Source organism: Marmota marmota, unplaced genomic scaffold (genome assembly GCF_001458135.2).
Source record: "Marmota marmota marmota unplaced genomic scaffold, marMar, whole genome shotgun sequence".
NCBI lineage: Eukaryota > Metazoa > Chordata > Mammalia > Rodentia > Sciuridae > Marmota > Marmota marmota.
In genome coordinates, this window is record NW_025999982.1 from 3266429 (window position 1) to 3279731 (window position 13303).

General features: G+C 42.2%; 1 protein-coding gene across 1 annotated transcript in view; it reads left to right on the forward strand.

Moving 5' to 3' along the window:
• Window positions 1-13303, forward strand: part of Bltp3a (bridge-like lipid transfer protein family member 3A) — a 46988-nt gene that overhangs the window by 15586 nt on the left and 18099 nt on the right. Inside the window, exons 5-13 of the mRNA XM_048805718.1 lie at window positions 3352-3541; window positions 3848-3988; window positions 4622-4792; window positions 5119-5430; window positions 8660-8905; window positions 9246-9387; window positions 9640-9833; window positions 10028-11475; window positions 12613-12654. Of these exons, the coding sequence (XP_048661675.1) occupies window positions 3352-3541; window positions 3848-3988; window positions 4622-4792; window positions 5119-5430; window positions 8660-8905; window positions 9246-9387; window positions 9640-9833; window positions 10028-11475; window positions 12613-12654 (2886 nt within the window). The remainder of the gene's footprint in view (window positions 1-3351; window positions 3542-3847; window positions 3989-4621; window positions 4793-5118; window positions 5431-8659; window positions 8906-9245; window positions 9388-9639; window positions 9834-10027; window positions 11476-12612; window positions 12655-13303) is intronic.

Genomic DNA, 13303 nt, shown 5'->3' on the forward strand with positions numbered 1-13303 from the left:
TTTACGTCCTTTGGGTATAGGTAGACCAAGGAGTGGAATAGCTGGATCAAAGAGTGGTTCCATTCCAAGTTTTCTAAGGAGTCTCTATACTGCTTTCCAAAGTGGTTGCACTATTTTGCAATCCCACCAGCAATGAATCAGAATACCTTTTCCCCATATCCTCGCCAGCACTTATTGTTGCTTGAATTCTTGATAATTGCCATTCTGACTGGAGATTTAGTTTTGCCTTACATTTCTCTAATTGCTAGAGATGTTGAACATTTTTTCATATATTTGTTGATTCATTGTATATCTTCTGTGAAGTGTCTGCTCATTTCCTTAGCCCATTTATTGATTGGGTTATTTGTTTTGTGTGTGTGTGTGTGTGTGTGAAGTTTTTTGAGTTCTTTATATATCCTTGCTTTATCTGATGTGTATATAGTAAAAATTTGCTCCTATTTTGTAGGTTCTCTGTTTACCTCACTGTTTGTTTCTTTTGCTGAGAGAAGCTTTTCAGTTTGAATCCAGCCCATTTATTGATTTAGGATTTTATTTCTTGTACTTTAGGAGTATTGTTAAAGAAGTTGGGGCCTAATCTGACACAGTGAAAATTTGGACCTGCTTTTTCTTTTATTAGGTGCAGAGTCTCTGGTCTAATTCCTAGGTCCTTGAGAGAGGGTGAGAGATAGAGGTTTAATTTCATTTTGCTGCATATAGATTTCCAGTTCTCTCAGCACCATTTTCTCCAATGTATGTTTTGGCACCTTTGTCTGGTATGAGATAACTGTATTTATGTGGGTTAGTCTCTGTGTACTCTATTCTTTTTTTTTGGGGGGGGTGGGGGGTACTGGGAATTGAACTCAGGGTCAATCGACCACTGAGCCATATCCCCAGCCCTATTTTGTATTTTATTTAGAGACAGGGTCTCACTGAGTTGCCTACTGCCTTGCCATTGCTGAGGCTGGGTTTGAACTACTGATCTTCCTGCCTCAGCCTCCTGAGCGACTTGGATTACAGCCGTGCGCCACTGTGCCTGGTCCTGTGTCCTCTATTCTAAACCATTGGTCTACCTACCATTGATCTATTTTGGTGCCAACACCATGCCAGTTTTGTTACTATAGCTCTGTAGTATAAAGTCTGCTATTGTGATGTCTCCTGCTTCACTCTTCTTGGTAAGGATTGCTTTGGCTCCAATCTATCTTGAAACTGATTTTTTTTTTCAACCAAGAGATTTTATTGGGGGGCTGCCTGAAGAGGAAGAAAAGGAGAGGCAGAGAGCAGAGAGAAGAGAGGAGGAGGGCAGAGAGGGGGAGAAAGAGAGCAGAGAGTGGAGAGAAAGAAGAGGAAGAGGGCAGAGAGGAAGAGGGTAGAGGCTTGAAACTGATTTTTTTATTTGATGTAGCATAGGGGTCAATATTATTTTTTCTCTTTATGAATATCCCAAACTGACCATGGACCGTTTACTGAAAAGATTTCTTTTCCCCATTGTACTGTCACCTTTGTCGTAAATCAAGTGATTCTCAATGTAGTTTTGATTTATGAGTAGGGTCCAGCATCATTTTATGTTTAATAGCTATTTGCATTTATTTTTCTTTGAACTTCCCATACTTTATTCCGTTTTTGTTGGGTTCTTGGCTCATCTGTTTTTCCTTTAGTCGTCGTCTTCTTCTTTTTTTTTTTTTTTTGGTACTTGAATTGACCCAAGGCACGTTACCACTGAACTATATCCCCAGCCCTTTTTCATTTTGAGACAGGGTCACAGGGTCTTACTAAATTGCCCTAGCTGGCCTTGAATTTGTGATCCTCCTGCCTTAGTCTCTCAAGTTGCTGGGAATACAGGGGTGCACCACATGCCTGGCTGGGCTCTTGGTCTTTTTATTAGTTCTTTGTGAACAAGTTGCAAATATATAAAAATTTTTAGTATGAATTTTTAGTTTGAATCCTTTTTGGTTTTTGTAATGAGAGGTGATTTCACCTACATTTTAAGAATGACTGTGTTTCTGTATTCAGAGGGACTTTTAAGATGTTGTTTATGCCAGGTGTGGTGATACACACCTATAATCACAGTGGCTTGGAGACTGAGACTGGAGGATTGCAAGTTCAAAGCCAGCCTCTGCAACTTAGTGAGACCCTGTCTCTAAAACAAAAAACAAAGTTAAAAAGGGGCTGGGGATGTGGCTCAGTGGCTAAACCCCCCAGGGTTCAATCCCTGGTACCAAAGGGAAAAAAAAGATATTTTTTGTTCCTCTTTCTTGGCCATTGCTCATTGCTGGCTTTTCACCGCTCTTTGGGAAGTATTAGACTGGCAAAGGTGAAACTGTCCTTGAGTGGATTCACAGTATTAAATCACTTGCTGTATTTCTTTCCACTTCCTTTGCAGAGTATTCTTTGTCTTTGAGGATTTTGTAGAAATCTAACGTTCTTCTTTCTGCACAGATAATATCTAAATGTTTACTCAGGTAGTTTGTGAACTATATATAGATTTATCAATTTATTCTAAAAGGAGGAAGATTGCTTCCAGGCAATCTTAATTGGTTATTTTCTTTTTTAAAATTCCATTGTTTAAAAAAAAATCCCATTAAAAGTTGGGTGCAGTGGTGCATGCCTGTAATCTCAAGCTGAGGCAGGAGGATTCAAGGCCATCCTGGACCTTGAATAAGACCCTGTTTTGATATAAAAATGAAAAAAAGGCTGGAAATATAACTCAGTGGTAGAGAGCCCCCTGGGTTTAAATCCCAGTACAGGAGAAAAAATACCATTAAAAAGAATTCTTTGTACTTTGGCTAGGATGTAGCGCAATGGTAACGTTCTTGCCTAGCATGCACAAGGCCCTGGGTTCAATCCCCAGCACCACAAAAACAACAAAGAAAAAGATAATTTGTTATCAACATTTATCATCACAATAAAAATTTAGAAATCATAAAAACAACAAGAAAAGAAAACTAAGCACTCATACTTCTAGCACCCAATAGCTTGATCTAATGTGTTCCAGAGTAAAGATTGCATCAAATCTCCTATGGGTGGCTGGGGTTGTGGCTCAGTGGTAGAGCACTTGCCTGGCATATGCGAGGTCCTGGATTCGATCCTCAGCACCACATAAAAATAAATAAATAAAATAAAGGTATCGAGTCTGTCTACAACTTAAAAAAAAACAACAACAGGGGCTGGGGATGTGGCTCAAGCGGTAGCGCGCTTGCCTGGCATGCGCAGGGTGCTGGGTTTGATCCTCAAACCACATTAAAAAAAAATAAATAAATAAAGACATTGTGTCCACCTAAAACTAAAAAATAAATATTAAAAAACAACAACAACAACAAAAATACCCCCCAAACTCCCATGATTCTCATCATTGGTCTGTCTCATTTGTTGTAGTGAGTATGGCTTTGCTGAAAAGGTAGTGGAGGGGATGTTCATCATCGTCAATTCCATCACCATCAAGATTCACTCCAAGGCCTTCCATGCTTCTTTTGAATTATGGCAGCTCCAGGGTTACAGTGTCAACCCTAACTGGCAACAGAGTGACCTTCGTCTGACTCGCATCACTGATCCCCGCCGAGGAGAGGTGACAGCCCTAGCATTTTGAGGGGAGAGAAAGGGGTGTACTCAAAGTTGGATAAATTGTTAGATGGTATTATTTCTGCTTTGGAGACTTCCTCAAATGTTCCCCATCCCTGGGAACCCCAGAACCCTTTCTGTACTGTGTTATTACTCCTTCTTCCCTCAGGTAGGGCCTTCGACTCACTGCTTTCTGTTAGAGTCCCAACTGAGAATGGTGGGAGTCTCTGTCTTGCCAGTCTTTTCCCCTTAGAATCCTGTCTTGGTTAATTTCTTCTACAGAAGGATTGTTTTTTTTTCTCTATACTCTCAGGTTTTAACATTTAAGGAAATAACTTGGCAGACACTTCGAATTGAGGCAGATGCTACAGATAATGGAGATCAAGACCCAATCACCACCCCACTGAGACTTATTACCAACCAAGGCCGGATCCAAATAGCCCTCAAGAGAAGAGTAAGTGTGTTCTCTGCCCTCATGAATACTTTTGTCTTTTAGTGTCCTGGACAACCTGGGAGTTGGTATTCCCATATTGTTTGGAATGTCATTGATCCTTGGAATGACAGCTGAATAGGGATGGCACAATACTCACCAGTGAGAGAAAGTTTCCATCTCTTTATTTTCTTAATTTTGAAAACTACATTGTTGCTGGGTGCAGTAGTGCACGCCTATAATCCCAGAGGCTCAGTAGGCTGAAGCAAGAGGATTGCGAGTTTGAAGCCAGCCTCAGCAACTTAGTGAGGCACAAAGGAACTCAGTGAGACCCTGTCTCTAATAAAAGGGCTGGGGATGTGGCTCAATGGTTAAGCACCCCTGGGTTCAATCCCTGGTAACTCCCCCTGGCCTCCCCCCCCAAAAAAAAGAAAGAAAACTACAATGTTTATATATGGGCACACTGACAAGGCACTTCACAGTTGATGGTTAATCAGCAAACTGAAGTAGTTTTTTAAGAAATAGTCTTTTCAAAGTGCTTTATTCTTTTATCCTGGAGAGTGAAAGGCACCTCTTTAAAACTGATCAGACGCCAGTCACTTTGAGGAGATAGAATGATACAAAGTGGTAAACCCGTGTTCTCTGTGACCCTCTCAGACCAAAGATTGTAATGTGATAGCCTCCAAGCTGATGTTCCTGTTGGATGACCTGCTCTGGGTGCTAACGGACTCACAGCTCAAGGCCATGATGAAGTATGCCGAATCTCTGAGTGAGGCCATGGAGAAGTCGGCCCAGCAAAGAAAGAGCCTGGCCCCTGAACCTGTCCAGGTTGGAGACCAAATGGGCACCCTTGGTGGGGCTGGGGAGATGGCATGCCAGATCTGTTTGTATCAGTGTAGGTGGAATTGAGACTTTATTGGCTTATTTGGGGGATTTATCATTTACTGATAGATGCTCATAGGCTGGCTTGCACCTGATATTTCATTTGTCCTCTCCATTGGTGTGTCGATTTTACAGTGCTAGCCAATGAAGAGGGAAGGGGCATCTTCCTAAACTATGGATTTATTTGGGCAGGGCTAATTAAAGAAAACATACAAAGGAGCCTTTCAGGGTCTAGATTCTTGATTTTTTTTGTTTTTTTCTGTCACATATAGATCACTCCACCTCCTCCCAGTGCCCAGCAGTCCTGGGCCCAGGCGTTTGGTGGCAGCCAGGGAAACAGCAGCAGCAGCAGCAGCCGGCTCAGCCAGTACTTTGAGAAATTTGATGTGAAAGAGTCCTCCTACCATCTGCTCATCTCCCGCCTGGACCTGCACATTTGTGATGATAGCCAGTCCCGGGATCCAGGTACTCATGAGGCCTGGGTGGTCCACATCACTGTCTATCTCTGGACACAACCTGGGATGAGGCTGTTTTTAAAGACCTTGTGGAGCCCTTTGGTCAGCTTCCTTAATCACAGGCATGGCTAATCGTGGCTTTGTTAGTATGAGGCATTGCTCTTCAGCCTTTAAGGTACAGTGAGCCACCTGTCATAGGTATCAAAATACAGATGTTGGGATTTGCCCCACACCCCACTAAATTAGAATATTCAAGGGTAGAGTTCAGCAGTGTGAACTTTTTTTTTCTCCCCAGAATCCCTTGGGCAAGGCTGATGGCTTGCCAGAGGTTGAAAACCACTGGTGTCAGAGGTTACAAAAGTAAATTCAATAATAGAAAACCTTAGAGTTTTCAGATTTTTTTTTCTTTTTCTTTCTTTCTTTTTTTTTTTGTGGAGCTGAGAATCAAACCCAGGGCCTTGCATATACCAAGCATATGTTTTACTACTGAACTATATACTCCAAGCCCCAAAATTTTGAGATTCTTTAGTCAATTTGAATATATATCATATGGAAGTGTGCTCTTCCCAAGAAGGGAGGTTATGCTCTGTTCTTGTCATATTTAGATCAATTGGTATCACATGCACGTATATTTATTCAGAATATATTTATTCATAATGAAAAAAGTAATTGACATTTATTAGCCTTGGCGAAATCAGTTTGCTACTTGTTTCTTCAACCCTGCCTGTGTTCCCCCCTGTGCTGCTGGTTCTTGGTTTTTGATGCTTAAGTGTGGCAGACTCTTGCTGCCTTCTTTTCTCTGAAGGCTCTATCTGCTTCACAATGGGACCTAGACTCACTTTTCATGGGAGACCTACCTATTTTTTTTCTTTCTGGGATTGCCAAGCAGTACTGCCTCCTTTGGTTATTCCTTGATCTTGAAATAATTTCAATCCTCTACGCCCATTTTGAGAGGGAAGAGAGGAACAATGACAGCATAAAGATCACTTTGGGGGGTTGGGGATGTGGCTCAAGAGGTAGCACGCTCGCCTGGCATGCATGCGGCCTGGATTCGATCCTCAGCACCACATACAAATAAAGATGTTGTGTCTGCCGAAAACTGGAAAATAAATATTAAAAAAAAATTCTCTCTCTCTCTTTAAAAAAAAAAAGAGTACATATTATATTTAAAAAAAAAAGGATCACTTTGGGCACCACAGGAAATAATTTGTAACCCACTCATTTTGGAAGTTTGTTACTAAAACGATTATCATTTTGTGTGATTATTTCCTTTTGAATTTTTTGTAGTTGTAGATAGACAGGATGCCTTTATTTTATTTGTTTTTTTTTTTTTAAGTGGTGCTGAGGATGGAACCCAGTGCCTCACACATGCTAGGCAAGAACTCTGCCACTGAGCTACAGCCCCAGCCCAGTTTTTTGTTTGTTTTTAATTCTTTCAGAAATCTTAATTAAGAGTACATTATTGAAGCCAGGCATGGTGGCACATGCCTGTAATCCCAGAAATTGAGAGGCTGAGGCAGGAGGATTTCGAGTTTAAAGCCAGCCTCAGTAGATTAGTGAGGTACTTAGCAACTCAGTGAGACCCTGTCTCTAAGTAGAATATAAAAAAAGAGCTGGGGATGTGGCTCAGTGGTTAAGCACCCTGGATTTAATCTCCAGTGCCAAAAAAAATAAAAGTACATTATTGAGCCAGGCATGGTGGTGCATGCCTATAATCCTAGCAGCTCAGGACACTGAGGAAAGAGGATCATGAATTCAAAGCCAGCTTCAACAAAAATGAGGTACTAAGCAATTCAGTGAGATCCTGTCTATAAATATGGGGATATGGCTCAGTGGTCGAGTGCTCCTGAATTCAATCTCTGGTATCCAACCCCAAACAAAAGAAGAAAGAGTACATTATTGAGAGTTTAATTGTATTGCTTGATAATAAGGGGTGTATAGCATTGTCCTCTTTTAAGTGCCAGGGTCCTATAATCCTACCATGTGGATAACTGTAGCCTTACCACTTACTTAGTAAACTAAATTAATACATTTGGGGGAATTTAAGGAAGTTCTGGATGAGATGCTTTTAGATAACATGGATGAGAGTAGGGAGAGTTTTTGTAACTTTGACTCTTTCCTTGGATTTGGGGAGAAAGTGGAAGGGAAAACTCAGTAGTTAAAAAAAGGACTTTAAATAGGGTAGTCCTTTTTTAGCTGGGGAGATGCTCAGTGTTAGAGCACTCATCTAGCACGTGCGAGGTCCTGGGTTCGATTCTCAGCACCATATTTATTTATGAAAATAAATAAATAAAGGTATTGTATCCAACTACAACTGAAAAAAATATATTTAAAAAGGACTTTCATATTCTCTGGAGTTGTTCTGTAATGCAGTAGTCACTAGCCACATGCAGCCACATAAAATTAATTAAATGAAGAACTTGTTTTAGGGGCTGGGGTTGTGGCTCAGTGGTAGAGCGCTCACCTAGCATGTATGATGCACTGGGTTCGATCTCAGCACCATATAAAAATGAAATAAAGCTATTGTGTCCACCTACAACTAAAAAATAAATATTTTAAGAAAAGAACTTGTTTTAATTTTAATTAAAATAAAATTTTCTTCATTCACACTAACTACATTTCAAGTGCTTGATATACTCTATAAACCATAGAACATGTCCATTGTCATAGAAAGTTCTTAGGACATTGCTGCTGTAGAAACTATTGAAGGCAATACCTACTGCCTTTTTCCTAATGGAGCTGATAGCAGGGTGCTGGCACTGCTGACTAACAAATTCACCTATCCCTTGTTATTAGAGGTGAAATGATGGAAAACTGGTTGGGTCAGTGGGGTCAATTTGACTTGAAGTGGGGTAGCACTCTTCCTTTTTCTTTTAAAAAAATATTTATTTTTTAGAAGTAGTTGGACACAATACCTTTATTTATTTATTTATTTTAAAATATTTATTTATTTATGTATATTTAGTTTTAGGTGGACATATTATTTTGTTTTCATGTGATGCTGAGGATTGAACCCAGTGCCTCATGCATGCTAGGCAAGTGCTCTACCACTGAGCCACAATCCCAGCCCACACAATACCTTTATTTTATTTATTTTTATGTGGTGCTGAGGATTGAACCCAGGGCCTTCCATGTGCTAGATGAACACTCTACCACCGAGCCACAACCCCAGCCCTTCCTTTTTCTTATCTTTTTTTTTTTTGTGTGTGTGGTGCTGAGACTTGAACCCAGGGCTTTGCACATGGTAAGAAAGTACTCTGCCTCTGCGTCTGAGCTACATCCCCAGCCCTAGTACTGTTTCTTTTTCTTTCTGTCCCTTTTTTTTTTTTTTTTTTTTTAATTTTGCTCAGGACCTCAGCCTTCAGAGTCCCTGGGACCAGTCATGCACCACCATGCCCGGCTTGCTTTTCTAGTTCCATTAATAATGAGAGTTGACAATATATCATTTTCTTATTTTTATTTAGATTCTCTCTCTAGTCCTCGAAAGAACCTTCTTGAGAAGTGTCCCTCTGGGGGACGTCAGGCTGCTTTTCGGCCTCCGGCCTGGAATCGCTTACGCTCTAGCTGCATGGTTGTACGAGTGGATGACCTGGACATCCATCAGGTGAGGAAGTGGGGAAACATGTTTGGAAAGGGCTGGAAAGTTCATTTGGAAGGCAACTGGAACAGTGTGACCAAAGTTGTAGAATCCAGGGACCATTTGCCTTATTCTGGGTAGACTGACAGTGGGGTCTTTTTGAGCATAGCTACTGAGAAAAGGACTTGTCCCAGCTTTCCTTGGAGTGCTCTACTCAACCACCTGCTGAAAAAACTACCTTAGGGCTAGTGGAAGGCGGAGAGAGTGCCTGGAATATGTTTGTGCCAGGCTTAGGCAGGATAGTTGAGGAATTAACTTCTATTCTGGGGACTGCTACAGATGCTAACAGTAAGTTGTGATTGCTTAGGTTTCTACAGCTGGACAGCCAAGTAAGAAGCCATCTACACTCCTTTCCTGCAGTCGCAAACTCCACAGCTTACCCACTCAGGTCTCTGCCATTCATGTTGAGTTTACAGAGTATTATTTCCCAGATAATCAGGAGCTTCCAGGTGAGCATCGGGACCAGCCATTTCTTTTGTCTAGCTCATGCTCTTCACCTTTTTCAGACTCAGGGCCACTATGTGTATCCTCATTTGTTATTAAGAGTTTAGGTATTTGAGTTAATTTTGTATACCTTTGTTAAAATCTGCCCTGCATAATGTGTATCTTTGCTGTCTTGATTATAAAGCAAACATTAGCTAGTAAGTAAGAGTCTAGCTGCCACTTCATACATGATGATTCTTTTCCTCTCTGCTTTCCAGTTCCCTGTCCCAACCTCTACATTCAGTTAAATGATTTGGCATTTACTGTGGATCCTGTCAGCTTGCTCTGGGGAAACCTCTTTTGCCTAGATTTATACCGTAGCTTGGAGCAATTCAAAGCTATTTACAAACTGGAGGATTCAAGGCAGAAAGATGAACATCTGGACATCCGACTGGATGCCTTCCGGTTAAAGGTAGGGAGAGAGTAGGAATTTTGTCCCCTGTGGTAACCACAATTGCATTTTTCTCTTGGCTGTTATCCATAGTTCTTCTCTTCATGGAAGTAAGAAAAACAGTTTCCTGGCCCAAATGATCCTTGGCATGTGTATTAGTGGTGGGTTGTTGAGATACTCAGAGAGTCATTCTGAATTGTGTTTTTTCTCTGAAGGTGAGCTTCCCTCTGGAGAAGAGAGAGCAGGCAAAATTGCATCGTCCCCAGGCCCTTGTCTTCTCTTCATCAGGGATGATTGCCACCAATACACGATATGCCCCACAATGTAGCTGTCCAGATCTCCAGACTCTCTTCCGGGGTTTTGCTGCTGCCGAGTTCTTCCATTCTAATTATGATCGCTTTCCCAAGGTTCCGGGTGGCTTTAGCCTTCTGCACATGCTGTTTTTGCATCATGCCTTCCAGATGGATTCCCGCCTTCCTCAGCCTAGTACCCTCCCTCCCCAGAGGCCTAAGGCTTCCCAGGATCTCTGGTCCATCCACTTCACCCAGATCTCCTTGGACTTTGAGGGAACAGAGAACTTCAAAGGCCATACGTTGAATTTTGTGGCCCCCTTCCCCTTGTCTGTTTGGGCCTGTCTACCTCTCCGCTGGCAGCAGGCCCAGGCTCGAAGGCTCCTTTTGGCCTCGGAGGGGAGGTTGAAACCATCAGCCAGCTTTGGCAGTCCTGTTCACTCTGAAGCCCTCATCCCTGATTCTGTGTCCCATCAGAGGTCAAAGACTGAGCATGATTTGAAAAGTTTGTCAGGCCTTACAGAAGTCATGGAAATTCTGAGAGAAGGCAGTGATGGTGTGGGCAACAAAGGGCCTGTGATAGAGCTGGAGGATGCAGCAGATGTCCATGTGCTTGTACACTCCCCAGCCCATGTCCGCGTGAGGCTGGACCATTACCAGTACTTGGCCCTGCTCCGTCTGAAGGAGGTGCTGCAGGAGCTTCAGGAGCAGCTGACTAAGGATACAGAGGCCATGACAGGGTCTCCCCTGCAGGACCAGACAGCTTGCATTGGTGTGCTCTTTCCCAGCGCTGAGGTGGCTCTACTCATGCATCCTGCCCCTGGGGCTGTCAATGCTGATTCTGCAGGTTCAGACACCACCAGCCTTATAGATTCAGAGCTGTCTCGTTCAGAGGATCGGGAACTGAAGTCTGATGCCTCCTCAGACCAGGGCCCAGCAAGCCCCGAGAAGGTCCTGGAGAATAGTAGTATTGACAATCTTGATGCATCTCATGAGAGGCCTCAGAGAAATGGAGAATTGCAGGACTCAGATCCACTTCCACAGCAGCTGTCAGGGAAAGGCCACGAGGCAGTTGAGTCCCTCCAGGCCAAGAGACTGAGCAGAGCCCAAGCCTCCAGCTCACCAGCTGCATTGAAGTCCACAGCTGGCAGGGATACTGCTGTGAACGGACAGGGTGAGCCTGTTCCCTTGAAGAACCTTGAAGGAGAATTGTCCAGTGCTATTCACATGACCAAGGATGCCACCAAGGAGGCTCTACATGCCACCATGGACCTCACTAAGGAAGCTGTGTCCCTGACTAAGGATGCCTTCAGTCTGGGCAGAGATCGAATGACCTCCACCATGCACAAGATGCTGTCCCTGCCCCCAACCAAGTGAGTGGTTCTCTGCCTCCTTCATTCACTCCATCTCTTCCTCTAGTTCTGACCCTTCGGCCCAAGGCTTCCTGTTATGTGCACTTTTATGTTTTGAAGCACCACATAGTCCAGGAGAATGCATACATGGGCCCATTTAATGGGCAGTTTTCAAGTCATTGTTTATTGCTGCTTAAAATCAGATTATCTTCTCTTTCATTAATTCATAATTATTAATAACAGATATGTTATGATAACAATAGCTGGTATCTGTATAATATTCTTCTCAGTGGTCTTTCATGTGATTTTTTTGTTTGACTTGATCCCCTGTATCAGCTTAGTAGGATAGCTACAGACTTTTTTTTTTAGTTGTAGTTGGACACAATACCTTTATTTTATTTATTTATTTTTATGTGGTGCTGAAGATTGAACCCAGCACCTTGCACATATGAGGTGTACGCTCTATCGCTGAGCCACAATTCCAGCCCAGCTACAGACCTTTTTATCCCCTATTTATAGTTGAGGAAACTAAAGCTCAATAGAGGATGTGCTCATGGATTCTCTCTATCTTGTTAGTAGAAAAACTGGGGCTTTGGACTTGTTCTTTCTGATACACCTTACCAACATCTGCCAGAGTAAGAAGAAAGCAGCAAATACATTTTTTTTTTTTTTGGTACTGGGGATTGAACTTGGGGGCACTTGACCACTGAGTCACATCCCCAGCCCTATTTTGTATTTTATTTAGAGACAGGGTCTCACTGAGTTGCTTAGCGCCTTGCTTTTGCTGAGGCTGGCTTTGAACTCTCAATTCTCCTCCCTCAGCCACCTGCTGGGATTACAGGTGTGCACCACTGTGCCCAGCTAGCAAATACTTTTTGAGCTCTTATTGTGTTGTAGGCTCTGGGTTAAGTACTAGAGATACAATAGGGAGAAAACACAGAAATGTGACATTAGAAGAGGAGAGCATTATGAATTTTCCCATGGGTTCCTTGTGGATTTAGGAAAGACAATGAAGTAAAGGAAATCTTTGTTGGGACACTTTGTGATTTAGAGAGCATGGTATGACGATCAGTGGCATTAGAACTGTTTTTCGAAGTGAATGTAGTGAATTATCTTACGTGGGTCTCTTAGGATTGCCTATGAGTATCTTCCTGCTAGGACAGATTGCCAAGGAGGAAGAAGAGAGGAAAACTTAAAGGGGTGAGTGTTGTAATAATATTAGATTGAAGTATTTTGTGTGTCAGACATTGTCCTACATACAATATTAATCCACTGAATTCTTGTAACAGTCCTATAAGAAAGATACTAATATCACTCGCCATTTTACAGATGAGGAAACTGAGGCTCAGCAAGGTTAAAAAAAACTTGCTCAAGATTTATACAACTTGTGAGTGGTGGGGCGAAGACTGAAGGTGCTGCCTTTTCTAAATGGAGACGTATAAAGGAGATGGGAAAAATGAAAATGATCACAGGAAGATGTGTGATAAAAGCTCTGGTGAAACCGACAGTGCCTTCCTATCTGTCCAAACCCATGGCCTTTCCTCAGTCTGCCCTTTCCTGGACTTCTCTGCGGCAGTTAACATTGCCGGGCAACTCTTCCTGAACATTTTTAACCCTGAGAAGTTCCCTGTTGATGCTGATGCTTCCACCAGGACCCACTTCTCTAGGGAATCGGGTTTTCTTGTTTCCACATGTGGACTGTTTTAGTAAATTGTTGATTTCTACATTGAAAATTACTGCAGTTACTCTCATTTCTCTGAAGGATTCTTTTTTTTTTTTTGTCTGCTCTTTTCTTTTTGTCCTACAAATGTAAATACTTTCAAGGTTGTCCATATTATGAACACTTTTT